General features: G+C 37.5%; 1 protein-coding gene across 2 annotated transcripts in view; it reads right to left on the bottom strand.

Annotated features, from left to right (window-relative positions):
• ASAP1 (ArfGAP with SH3 domain, ankyrin repeat and PH domain 1) overlaps window positions 1-14,127 on the bottom strand; it is a 130,866-nt gene that overhangs the window by 66,993 nt on the left and 49,746 nt on the right. For both annotated transcript variants that reach the window (XM_010576917.1, XM_010576918.1), the window contains exon 3: window positions 6,153-6,298. In XM_010576917.1, the coding sequence (XP_010575219.1) occupies window positions 6,153-6,298 (146 nt within the window). The remainder of the gene's footprint in view (window positions 1-6,152; window positions 6,299-14,127) is intronic.

The following is a 14,127-nucleotide window of genomic DNA, read 5'->3' as shown; positions in this document are numbered from 1 at the left end:
GTTCTGGAACTTGATGTGCATTATCCTCTGGAAAGCACTGGGGTCTCAGCATGGCAGAGGGGAAGGTGGATCTTTTAACACAGCTACTTAATTATCACCTGGTAGCTTGTCACACACCCCTCAAGTTTTGTTCTTTTTAGACAGCTTGCAGATATCATAACTGATGAGGGATGGAGCACCTCCCCTATGAAGAAAGGCTGAGAGAATTGGGGTTGTTCAGCCTGGAGAAGAGAAGGCTCCAGGGAGGACTTATTGCAGCCTTCCAGTACCTAAAGGGGGCCTATAAGAAAGATGGAGAGAGACTTTTTAAGAGGGCCTATTGTGATAGGACAAGGGGTAATGGTTTTAAACTAAAAGAGGGTAGATTCAGACTAGATAAGGAAGACATTTTTATGGGATGAGGGTGGTGACACACTGGCACAGGTTGCCCAGAGAGGTGGTAGATGCCCCATCCCTGGGAACATTCAAGGTCAGGTTGGATGGGGCTCTGAGCAACCTCATCTAGTAGAAGTTGTCCCTGCTCATTGCAGGGGGGTTGGACTAGATGACATTTAAAGGTCCCTTCCAACACACACTATTCTATGATTCTATGATTATTCTTGGCATGAGATGGAATCAAATTCAGAAAACATACGACACACACTTGTATCTTCATGTTCAAGACATCTTGACAACTGTTCCATGTGTCAATATTTTATATTTTTTAAATTCACAAAAATCTTATATTCAAAATATATTCAAAGCGAGATGAAGGACAGCCACTAGAAGATCTTGAGCTGCAGCTTCAAACAATAACATGAACACAGAGCAAAGGTTCTTCATGGCTTAAAAGATCATGATCTGAGAATGGATTTTCTCCTTAAGTGCAACAACATAATTAATGCTCAAATATTGATATCGTATGAAGCAAAAAAGCAACCTGATCACTTTTACTGATTAAAACACCAAAAGATTTTTTTCTTTACCTGGCTTCACAAAAGGAGTTTATAACAGATAGTCTAAGCTTTGATTCTATTTAAAGAGCTAGGTTCTATTTTTCTTCCCACTTAGCTTAAACATTTGCACATGACCCCCACGTAGTATTTCGTAACAGATATAAAAGGAGCCAGGGAATTTGTAGACGATAACACCTTTTTGCAATCTGTCCATTGTTGGCTTTTTATCTCAATGCATCACAACGAACAACTCCTTAGCAACGTCAATTTTGTTAAAGAAGTAATAGAATTATACCCGGTAGAAAAAGACCTGGGGGTGCTGGTCGACAGCTGGCTGAATATGAGCCAGCAGGGTGCCCAGGTGGCCAAGAAGGCCAATGGCATCCTGGCCTGTATCAGAAATAGTGTGGCCAGCAGGAGCAGGGAGGTGATTGTTCCCCTGTACTTGGCACTGGTGAGGCCGCACCTCGAGTCCTGTGTTCAGTTTTGGGCCCCTCACTGCAGGAAAGACATGGAGGTGCTGGAGCGTGTCCAGAGAAGGGCAACCAAGTTGGTGAGGGGCCTGGAGCACAAGTCTTATGAGGAGCGGCTGAGGGAACTGGGGTTGTTTAGTCTGGAGAAAAGGAGGCTGAGGGGAGACCTTATCACGCTCTAGAACTACCTGAAAGGAGGCTGTAGTGAGGTGGGTGCTGGTCTCTTCTGTCAAGTAACTAGTGACAGGATGAGAGAAAATGGGCTCAAGTTGTGCCAGGGGAGGTTTAGATTGGATATTAGGAAAAATTTCTTTACCGAAAGGGTTGTCAGGTATTGGAACAGGCTGCCCAGGGAAGTGGTTGAGTCACCATCCCTGGAGGTATTTAAAAGACATGTAGATGTGGCACTTAGGGACATGGTTTAGTGGACATGGTTGATGGTTTGACTTGATAACCTTAAAGGTCTTTTCCAGCCTAAAAGATTCCATGATTCTATGAGTATTAAACCAACAAGTGATTAAGGTAATACCTACTTTATCAATACACAGATTAAAGAAAAAGTATTCTTGTTTTCATAATCAATCATTTTAATCAGTTTCTACTTAACAACCTAAACCAAAGTTCATATCTCAAATGTGAATTTTGAGAAAGAATATTCAAAAGATTCATAAAGTTCATAAAAACAGAGAGAACACAAATTTCTGCAATATGGGCAGACTTAAAGTAGTTATCAGGGCAGGCATGAACAACAGTACATCACTGTAGCTTTTTCTATTTTTTCCAAGTGTATCCATTAAGGATAACCAATTCAAGCCATTAATATTTGGCTTGAAATTACTGAACAGTAGCCAGTTAGTATGCAGCTAGGGAAAAAAAAAAACAAACCACCAAAAAAACCCCCAACTAAATAGCAGTGTATTACTCCAATATGGTAAGATTTCGGAATCACTTATTACATTGTTGAAGACTTGATAAAACAGTAGCCCAAATGAATTGGAAACATGTCTGATAAAGCAAAAAACAGTCACCTATCTAGAGCAAAATAAAGGAAAAAAAACTTAACAGATGGAAACACATATGATAATTTGAGGAGGAAGAATATGAAGAGAAGATAATTTGCCCGCAAGATTAGCTGAGGACAGTTACAGGAAAGGGAGATGGGAAAAAACAGGCTTTAAACATTTGGAAAAAAGCCAAGAACCATGCAAAATTAAAAAAAAAAAAAAAACAACAAGTAATCTGCAAGTGCTCCAAATGTTCTTCCAAAACCTCATCTAGATCAATTTAAAGATGTTGACACACTCAGTTTCACATACGTAGATCTTCATACAGCTTTTTAATGCACTATTATAATGAATTACTGCATAAAGAATGAAACCTGGAACAGGAAAGGAAGTAGAAGCAGTAAAAAGCAGAGAAACCGATTCTGGCAGGACACTCCGAGATTGCAGAAAATGTAGACCCATGTTGACAATGGCCAATCAAAATGTAATTACCTTTAGAAAATGTTACAGAAGTGGTCATTGTGTGTCATTCTTATAAGATAATCTTAACAACAACAACAAAAAAGCCCTGAGAAATTTAACATGATATTTATAGGTTTTAAGTTTCATATGTTATATTTAGTGATTACATCAACAATTTCTAGTAAAATTTGCATAGTGACTTATTTGGTTTTGTTAAACTGATTAATGGATATGCTTTTCCTCTTGACTCTGGGTGCAGAGCAATCATTTCAAAATGATGGTTTCCAGAAGTTGTATATATAATACAAGTTGCTGGCTTTACTTCATAGTAAGTGGTCATAGTAAGTAAGTGAAGATCACTCTCTAAGTGATCACTCTGCAATTCCTTTACACAGAAGAATATTCTGTATTCTCCATCTCATGAAATATGCATAATATCACAATTTGTTGGAAAATATTTAATGAATCATAATTAAAGTTCAAAAGATTTAATAAAAATGGATCCAAGTTTTTGAAGTATTTTTTTGTTGCCTACTGTGTAGCCCTATTCCTTATTCATCTTCCTGTCTTTAAAGACCATTCATCATTTTATTGTACTTTTATTAAATAAGGCAGCAACAATTTACTCTATGTAAAAAAAAAAGCCTATTAGCTTGCCATTCATTTTAATACCTACTGCCATTTTTTCAATTAATTTTATTAACATAAGCCTCAGCACCTACTGTGGGGCTTTATCAGCGACATTATACAGTCCTCCTCTCAACTGCTTTTTCACTGGACCTCAACTTCTATTTTGATATTATAAAAATCCTTTTCTTTCAGTGTAATTGTATTAATCAGTACTATGCTTATGAACAACAGTGGATCAAGAAAGCAGAATTATCTATCTTGGAAAAAAGGTGAAAAATAAGTGTTTTAAAAACACTGAGACATTTGTAAAATAAGCTCATTGTCTATTTCAGACTTCTGAAGGAAGTAAATTAGGGAATAGCCTAATTTAAAACCTGTCAACAAGAATTTAGATAGATAATGCTTCATAGTCTAGCTGAAATAGTATAATGTTGTTTTGAATGAGTGTGGCTTCTTAAGTAAAAGAGCTTTTTCCTCTCAATCAGCACTACTTTAAATAAATAAAATAAACCCCCACTTCTTGTTTGCCAGTTGAAAGAAGTTAAAAATTTCTGTGGAAGCCCTGCAAGGAATGATGAGGTCCAGACAGCTTCCAACAAACGTGAGTTCTAGTCCCAAACTGTCCTCAAACTGCACTTCAACACACATTTTAAAATGCTTCTTTAATTGTGCGCTAAATTAAGATTAAAGGAGGCCAAAATAACCAAGAATGACAGAAGTCTTTACAGAGGAAAGCAGGTTCCTCGCATACCTACTGGTCTTTAAAACTGCCAATATTGAAACAAAGGATGATCCAGGTAATAGGCCAGAGCAAAGCTCTTAAAGAAAGCAAGCTTCATTAGGGCAAGCGCGATCATCCTTAGACGAGTAAGTAGGTGATGAAGAAGAGGCAAGACTCAGGAGGCAGAAATAAGCACAAGCATGAGAGGTCAGAAGTGACACCCTGTTTTGAGTGTTGTTAGGGCCTGTGCAGTCTGAGATGTTTATAAGTGAATCTCAGAGGAGTGCAGAGAGGCAGGGGAGAATGTCTGCCGATACTAAGCTATTCTGGGTATTAAAGCAAAAGCCAGTATGAAGAGTTGCATAAGGACCTTGTAACACTTACCGCTGAGAGAATGAAATTAAAGATTGAGGTCTACACTGAAAAATGTAAAGTGATGAATAAGGAGGAAAAAACTGCATACAGATTCATGCTTATGAAATAACAATCATCAAGAAAAATGTCTCAAGGAAAAAATACCTTGAAGTTACAACATAGAATCCCTTGAAAACATCAAGCTCAATGCTCAGTAATTATAAAGCAATCAGCCTTCAGAAAAAGAAATCAGAAATGCAACCATGTTCACGTTTGTCCCCCCTCATTTCAGAAAAGGGTACAGTAGTACTAAGAGAAGATATAGAAAGGACCAACAAGGACAATCCAAGTTACGGAATAACTAAGACTCAGCTAGAAAAGCAACAAAGGAAAGGAAGAATGATGGCTATCTGTAAATTCCCGGGAAAAATAGGGAAATTCTTACATTTCTTATAAGAATCAGGGAACAATAAATGAAAGGATCAGGTTCAAAAGAAATAGAACTGACATTTCAGAGAGCATCTCATTTTAGCACTCTGGAGGAATTCACCATATTCTGTGCCAAGCATAGCATACATTCAAGAAATCCTAAGACAAATTCATGGAGGTAATACTAACAAGGACTACAAAACAAAAAATATTGCCTCCAGCTCCAATGTCTCTGAGCTGAAGACTGTTTTCATGACCACAGTACAGAAGTTATACCCATATGTTTGCTCTCTTCCTACACTCTTCCCTAAAGATTCACTCTCAGGCAACTGTAAAAACCAGGGTACATGGGCCTTTGATGGGACCTAAAAGCAGCTATGCTCATGCTAGGGACTCTAGCTTGTAATATTGCTTATACTTTACACACCAAAAAAGCTTGGAGATAACCCCAACTGTAAGAAAAACATAAAACTGAAGCTACCACTTTCTGAATACAACAGCTATCAAATCCATGAAACATGATTTCACATGAAGTTCGGCTTCATTACTTTCAGTGTTCAAAGATATTTGCTACGACTACAGTTTTATTATCCCGCTTTCAGAATTATAAAAGTCCTAAGATGAACTTTAGATGAGACAAACCTTTAAACCACCTTCATAAACCTAATATTTAAGCAATGGATGCTTTGTATACCAACAGGGAGAATGGACTTTAGCAACACCATTTAAGCATGCTCCCCAAATTGTTATTTTTCTTCCAAAAAGTGAAAGTTTCTCTTTTTGAGGTAAGACAAAACAGCCATAAGTAATGGTACTGGATTTTTAACTGGAAAGACTTCAAGTCAGGGAATGATTTAAAATTAAGGTCCATAAGAAGAGATATGTAACATCATCAATCACTTGAGAATGATGCCTTAAGCGATGTCTCAACATTTATATTTTTCTTTTTAACTGCCAATTAACAAGCAAACACAGTGAGTGTGTAATAACACCCTTTAGAGATAATCTCTGAAGAAATTACTGTGTTTTGAAAAAAAAAATGAAAACATCTCTAAAATTATCATCAGTCATCAGGATCATGCAGTTGTATTGTATTTTAATTTGGAAAAAAACCAAACAACTAAGAATGTTAGAAACTCCTTACCAGGTTCTTCAGCAGCGTTGATAATTCTTTAGTAAGCGTGGAAAATTTTACAAAAGCTGTGCCAAGATCTGGATTATCCCGACTTAAAAAATTACTTCCAAATTTATCTAGTACTTGTGCATAGTTTTCTTCATTTTGAACATGATCTGCAAAGAAAAATTAAAAGTCAGAAATTTTCTCTTATAGACATTATTTTAAGCTTATGTATTGCAGTACAGTGACAAACCAACTAACAAACAGTACTTTCAAAAAAGCCAGAAATAAATGCATTTACTGAAAATTACAATAATTTTAATATTAAAAAGACCTATTTAGCCATATACACATAAATGCTTCTTTTAAATCAGCAACTTGAATTTGTAATACAACAAGGAAAAAAGCTCTGTAGTTATTAATAAAGTAGTAAGATAAATAAAAGGTCAATCAAACAGTGTAAGTATATGTGCCCATTTTGTAAACAACATAGGAGTTTATAATTGTCTACTGTAACACAACCTTTTTTTTTTTTAATTGTAATGTAGGACACTTCTACAGAACAAAAAAGTCAATAGTATCAGATATAAAACTAAGAGACCAAGTCTGAATCTGACTGCAAGTTTAAAAGAAGAAACATGTCTTACAAAGATTCCCTTTTCACCTGCTTTGTAAAACCGAGTTACCCCACAGAATAGAATATATATTGGTATATAGCCAAAGACTTGTTTCAATATATTTAATAGCAAACTGGACTTACAGAGAGGCCAGAACCAAGAAGATGAAATTGAAGCCAGTGAAAGTGAGCAAAATCCTTAACTCAAGGATGAAGGAAATTCTGAATTACAGACCATTGTGCCTGAAATGTTTTTCTTGCTTCTATTACTTTCCTTTCTGGCATCTGTTTGCATATTTTGTTGTTACTTCCATTTTAGCATCTTTAAATAGAAAATTTGCCACTACAGCCCCTTGGGACATACTTTATCACCTCCATCTCTCTTAGAGGAATATTGTTGGTATTAATTAAATCAACATTTCACTTTAATGAGTTTCCTACTCTTCCTATGTTTTTTTCTGTAAGCCACAAACACAAAACCACAGAGATATTCCAACTAGAACAAGTTCTGTGCAATGAAAGGGGGAGGGGGGGAAGAGAGAATAGTTGCCAATAGGTACCATGTTTTTGCCCAGAAGACCTGCAAGGTTTGTATTCTTCAAGTTCTCATATTGCCTGAGAGCATTTGAATTATGGGGGCGTGGGGGGCGCAGATAAAACTGAACAGAAGGGGGGGGGGGAAGACAAGACATATGCTTCAAACAAGGCTCGTGGATGATGTCCCACAATGCATCAATGCATAAATCTACTTTGATACTAACTAAGAGCTGATGAAGCATTAAACTAATACTTTGAAGGTATTACAGGTACTCAAAATAACAGTGCACTAAAGCTCCAACACAAAAAAGTTAAAACTCATTAAAAGGAAAAAAAAAAATCACAATGCTTATTTACCAAAAACAACTCCCAAGCCCCACACATCAGACAAGTTACATTTTAAAATCAGACATTAACACTGAGGTTTTCAAAAGGCCAAATATTTAATCATATGTTAATATGGAGCTGTAATTCAAACAGTATGTTTTTAATAAAACTGTTCCAAAAGCATACGGTTTTAATCAAATAGCTTAGCATTAAAACCAAGGAAACCACTATATAATAATAAAATATGCATTTTGTTTTGATGTAAAAGCTGTTGCATAAATATACACAGAAGACTTCATCTAAGAAGGAGCTTTGGCTTATGCAGTCCTGAGCTCATAAAACTCAAATGTACCCAACTGTGCTGAAGGAAAAGGAAGGATAATGGAACAAGGTCAGAAAGAAGTCTGCTATATCATGGAAGGCCTGTCCTTGCCTGTGAAGCACTTCTAACCCCGCAATATTTCCTAGCATTTTGATTTTAAGTGCTGTGTTGTTTCATACACCATTTTTAAAAAAAAAAATTTGTAAAGAGACTGAAAAAGAGCTGAAGACAACTGTTTCCTTTGCCTGCGGAAAGGTAAAAAATCCCGTCAGAAAGAGGAAGCAGATCATTGTCTTAGAACAATATATAGGAAATTCTCAAGAATCCCAGATAGCAGATCACTTAAATCTAGAAATGAGGCTTTATGACGTAAAATACTTCTGTAATTACCACACATATACACACAAAATTCAAGTACTGTGTAAGAATAATAAACTTTCAATTTTTACATAACTATCAATGTAAATATTTTAAAAGGAGAAGAAATATTTTCTATTGAAGAGGTAAGGTAGTTCCCTACTTGACCTTAAAGGCATGTAGATGAAAAATTAAATCTGCAACATAGCCTATGGTAGAATGCAACACAGGAAAACTGACATGCTTAGAGCAAAAAAGAACAAGCTTTAATCTCCCTGTAGGTGCCTCATGCAAACACAAAAATGACTTCCTAGTGTCCTAATAGAATGACCTTTGCATAAAGAAAGTTATAATGTGCATGACAATGTTTACATCCTTAGATACAAGTACTGTAGGAAGGACTTTAATAACTCTAGAGAGCAAGACACAACCACTGACAGCAGTACATACAAAGGATAACATTTGCCTTCTAGAACTGGCTCATGTCATCTCAATATCGTAAACAAAGTTCAGTACTGTGATGAAAATAGAACAGCTTCCTCAGACAGACATCCTCCTCCTCCAGTAGCTCCCCGAGAGGTGCCAGAATCACGGACAACCGAGGACGGGCTCTGCACCCACTGACAAAGGCAGCTCCCTTCAAAGGGGATGGGAAAGGGGCCTCACTAATCATCCCCTCCCCGATGGGATCTGGCAAGGCAGCCAGTACCTGAGCCCACATTGAGGACCTCACTACAGGATGGCAGATGTAGCATAAAGCAACATACTGGACCAGATACAGCAGTGAGATTTCCTGAGCTGAAAGACATGCATCTTCTCTTCTCCACAATCCACACCTTCAACTCTGAGAAACACTCAGCACAGAATTTACATTTCTTCTGAGAAAACCCTGGTAGGGCCCAGTGCACAGCAAGGTGGTGGCATCCCTTACTTCTGCGCTGTAACGTGTATATTGAGGATTATGTGTTAAGAGGAAATAATACAAACACATCTGAAGATGCAGATCCAAGCAAGTGAGGAAGGAACGACAGCCACAGCAGCTTACAGCAGCTTTTTGGTACACAGCAGTACTCACCAGAAGCAGGGAGCATGCTTGCTCTGAGCCCCAAGCACGGTGGAGACTCAGGCTTAAGGACTCCCAGGGCCGAATCCCACCTTGTTCTGCTGCCACAGGGAGTCACCTGAAGTTGTCTGTGCCTAAAGTCACCTTGTGGTAAACTTTTCCCAGGACACAGATAGAAGACTGAAATCGGATTCCCAAGGCGTACAGAGAATTTGTACTCATTCATTGAAACCCACAACATTAAGTACTGTATTTACTTCCCATTCAAAAGTTACCAGAATTTTAGCATATGCTTCTGAACGCAGTGAAATTCATGTCTATTTGTGCATATTAAGTAAGGAAACTGAAGAACAAATACTGTGAACAGAGGTTAAGGAACAGCCTTTACATACTGGAGCTAGAAGACAACACTAAAATTAAAGCCTTAAAATTCCCTTTGCCTAAAACAGTTTCGTTCATATATATTACCCTGCAAACACTGAAGAACAAAACAAAACAACAACAACAGAGTTGAATAGTTTACAGAAGAAAAACGCACAAATACAACTCTTTCCTGTCACTGATTATACTTAAATTACGCCCAAAGAAACCTGAAGAATGTCTAAATTACTGAGAGTTACTTCTGTCTATCTGGTTAAGTCCAAAAAAAAAAAAAAAATCACGATTCAGATTCCTGATCAACTATTTTTATGTTGCACTTATAAAATGGCTTTGTTCCATGGGTAGCCAGAGGAAAAATAACCAAGGTCAGACCCAAGCTGCATTTCTGAATGGAAAAACATACACATTAAAAAGACTCAGAATGACTTTAGAAACAGCAAGAAAGCTGGCAAGGTTAAAAAGTATGGGAAAAGAAGTTATTTGAGGTAAGAAAGCATCCTTTCTCATTTCATCCTTCACAAAGCTGAAATGTAATGAAAAAATAAAAGAAAAAACATTTGACCACTATATTGTTACCTGGACTTGATAACAATAACACCTTCTGGACTGAGATTGCTGAAGGGAAAAGTAATAAAAGCCTCTTTCAAAGATTTCCAGAGCAAGGAGCATCTCAGTGAGTCTGTAAGGTTCTCTAGATCATCACGGTATAAGAGCACTGGGAGATAAGCCAGTCCAGAAAGGCAAATGACTTCTTTTTGCATCTGTATTCATTGCTGACGTGCTTGAAGAAGTTCTCATGGAAGAATTTTCTTTCAACTCTGCTTCCAAGGATTTATACCAAATCTAAGTGCTAACAGTAGAATTCATAGAAGTTGACAAAATGAGCAATGGCAAGTCACTTAGACCCACATACAGAAGAACAAAATAGGCAAACTATACAGTTGTAAAGTAAAGCCTCTTATTTATAACAGCCTCAATACTACAGGAAGAATGAGAGGCAAATATAATAGCTATTTTTAATAAGAGCTCCAGAGAGAACTGAGAATTCAAGTATGCACCAGCAGAGCAGTAATGCTGATATATTCCTCAGGCAATACGTAGAAACTACAGTGCAGAACAGAATTTGTGGACATGTAGATAAATATAAAATGCTGAAGAAGAAACACAGAGTTTATAGAAAGAAATTTTTACTTTGAAAAACTCCCCCCTCCAGGGGATCAACAAGCATATGGGGAGAGGAAATCCACATTAAATGATCTGTTTGGATTTCTGAGAAGGTCGGTCCCTCACCAAAACGCTGAAAGGAACTAAGCAAACTAAGAGGGATGAGCCTCACACAGAGGAAAGACAGGTCAAAAAGATGTGGTGGGGGAAAGGAAAGACTAAAGAGTTAACTTTCTCAACAAAGGAAGATCACCAGTTAAGTCCTGTGTGAAACAGTGATAAGGCCCACATCATTTAACAACTCATTTATGAGTTGGGAAATAAGATTCATAGTGATAAACTGTTCTTCTTTTCCATACAATACTATAAATTACTCAGGGCAATAGAAGCAAAAGCTGACTTCAAAGGTGAGATTAATCTGTCCAAACACAGACTTCTACAACAAAGATATCCATACTGAACCTTGGGGTCTACCCTTCCCCTTATGTTCAGCATATGAAAAGTTACAGCTCAGCCCATCCTAATGTAAATGCAGAGGAAGTCAGATGTATCTCACCCTAGAACTATCTACATACATCCATTAATTGTGCACAGAGGCTACAGCAACAGGCTTGCATCTGGGTAGCTCCCAGGTTAGATGTGGAATCCTACGTTGAACGGCCAGTGCATGAAAGTGTGCATTAGGCAGTGTAACGCACGTGGGAAAACACTCCTAACTTTAAGAAATGATTGCGTAACTAGACATTATAAAGAAAGATTCTGGAGTTCTATCACTTCAGCATTCAGTACCAAGCTAAACAAAGCTGAACATCAGAAATTATTAAGAAACACAGTATGCAATAGAGCAACATAAAAACATTACCATAGCGTGCTTAAACCCTTAATACTGTCTGCAGTTCCTGTCCCTGTTGCCCAAAATTCACTCCTCCTCTTTCCTGTTTTAAAAAGGAAAGTCTATGCTGCCATTTTGGAGAAAGACAGTAAGGATGATTAAATGTGACAGTTTCTGTAAAAAAACAAAACCAAAACCCAACAACAAAAAAAAAACCCAACCCAACCCCCCCAACCCCCAAAAACCCACCAACAAAAAAAAAACCAAACCACCCTCAAAAACCCTTAGGGCTGCTGCGTTCAGAAGAGGGATATTGTGGGTGATTGTGGAAACAACTCAATCCAGAAACCTATCTCAAGAGATGGAATGGACGACACTGAATCAAGTTTGGATTCACCCACCAAAAAGTCTTCTGACACTATTCTAGCAAGCTTTAGCACTTCAAAGCCCTTTACAAACTCTCATGCCTCAGAACATGCAATAGTCCCTCAATTCCACATCAAATGAGTCATTCTGGTGGGCTTGAGGCCAATGCTTTGAGGCATGGACAGAGCCAGTCTCCTGCTCAGGGGACTTAAGGCCTGAAGAGCATGCATGCGACAACTTCATAAGGGAGCATTCAACTAGATTGATACAAGACTACAAATGATAAAATTTACATGAATTTAAATTCCTTAGACAAAATGAATTGTAAAAGTCCATTAAGAAGTATCAAGCATCATGATACCAGTCCTGACTCAGGTAATTCCTGGCCTTCATATCACTGTGAGCTGAGAAAGTGTTAAAAAAAAATAAAAATTACAACAACTACTCCATCTTTGCACCATTTTTCTACTTCCTCAAGCAAGCATCTGCTGTTGATCATTGTGGGAGACCATGTGGACTGCTGGTCCAGCTCAGTACCTTTGGTCTTGCATGGATTTTATGTTTTTATTTCTCCATTGCGTAAATTCTTTTGACTATATTTGGGAGTTATATCAGGGAACTAATGAAAAAGAGCTATTAAAAAATCTACAACAAAACTAATTGTGCAATCTACTGCTGTTACGGTTCAATCCAAATGTTGTGGGAAAGCTAGTCAGAACAGATTCTCCATTAAGTTCAAGCACCATTCACGTAAGATGGGTTCCTAGTTACAGATGCAATCTATCATGCCAGAAATAAACAGCAAGCCAGATAACGAGGAAGTGATGAGAAAGAGGTATCAATTTGTATGTCTCCTTGGATCTCATAAACAGTACCTTCTGAAACAGTACTTTCAGATAGGGAAAAACTGATGGGACCTTTCTAAGGGATTTTCACATTTCTGTGCTGGTACATTTTCACTTCCACAGCAGTAGATCTAAATCTAAATACAACAAATGGGTAAGGGATCTGCACAAAAAAAGTATTTGGGTGACATTTAAGCTCTCTTCATAACAGAAGAGAGTCCTTTGCAGTTCCTAATTCAGCAATGAAGAGGAAACAAACCAACACACCAGAGGGCTAGGGCTTTCTGAAGACTTCTGTGTGAGACATTGCACTGTGTGAATGTCACTGTTCAAATGTTACTGGGGACACACACACACACACACATTCCCCCCCCCCCCCAAAAACCAAACAACCAAAACCCAACAAAAACCCAATATAACCCAAAAAATCCTACCTATGACTTTTGGTAGAGTGTGAATTGGATTACTGAACTGAAGAGAGAAGAATTTCTATTGCCCCTGAATAAACATTTCACACCACTCCAGCCAGAGTTCTCAAAGGAGATCATGAAGCAGAGGAGTTTGAAAAAAAAAAAAAACCACAAAAAACCCCAAACAAAAAACCCCCCAAAAAAACAAAAAAAAAACCCCCAAACAATCTCCTACTCTAGTAGTTATGGTCTCACCTTCTAGCAAACAATTAAATTTGTAAAACAAAATTCCAATTTTGAGTTCCTAAAATGTAGTTAGAGGCTTTCTTTTGAAATACAAAAATAGTCACCAAATTCTTGCTTGAACTGATAAACGACAATGCATTTTACAGCTGGTTTTAGTACGTTTTACATGAAGTTAAACAACGAAATCCACTTTCATCACTGAAGCATAAGAAAATAGCTGGCTTAGCAATTCTCTTTGTACAAGCAGGCAAAATGAGTTTAATCCAGTCACTTTATTTCTAGATATATTTTTACAAGGTTTCACATGTGTAACATGCTTTTAGTCTTGCTCTTACTAAGCCTAGTTTATGTTTATCAATTACTGCATTAATTGCCTCCTGTGCACCCCTTTTCAAGTCATAATGTAGCCTGTAACAACAGCGTTCTGAAGAGGGAGCTAGAGTATTATGTATAGTGCTTTCTTTATCCAAAAGAATTCATACTAACTTGTACCTTTGAAACAAGACATGTTTGGGGGGGGGGGGGGGGGGGGCGCC

This window comes from Haliaeetus leucocephalus, unplaced genomic scaffold (assembly GCF_000737465.1).
Source record: "Haliaeetus leucocephalus isolate CR32 unplaced genomic scaffold, Haliaeetus_leucocephalus-4.0 Scaffold555, whole genome shotgun sequence".
Lineage (NCBI taxonomy): Eukaryota > Metazoa > Chordata > Aves > Accipitriformes > Accipitridae > Haliaeetus > Haliaeetus leucocephalus.
This window is presented reverse-complemented; position numbering and strand designations above follow the sequence as displayed.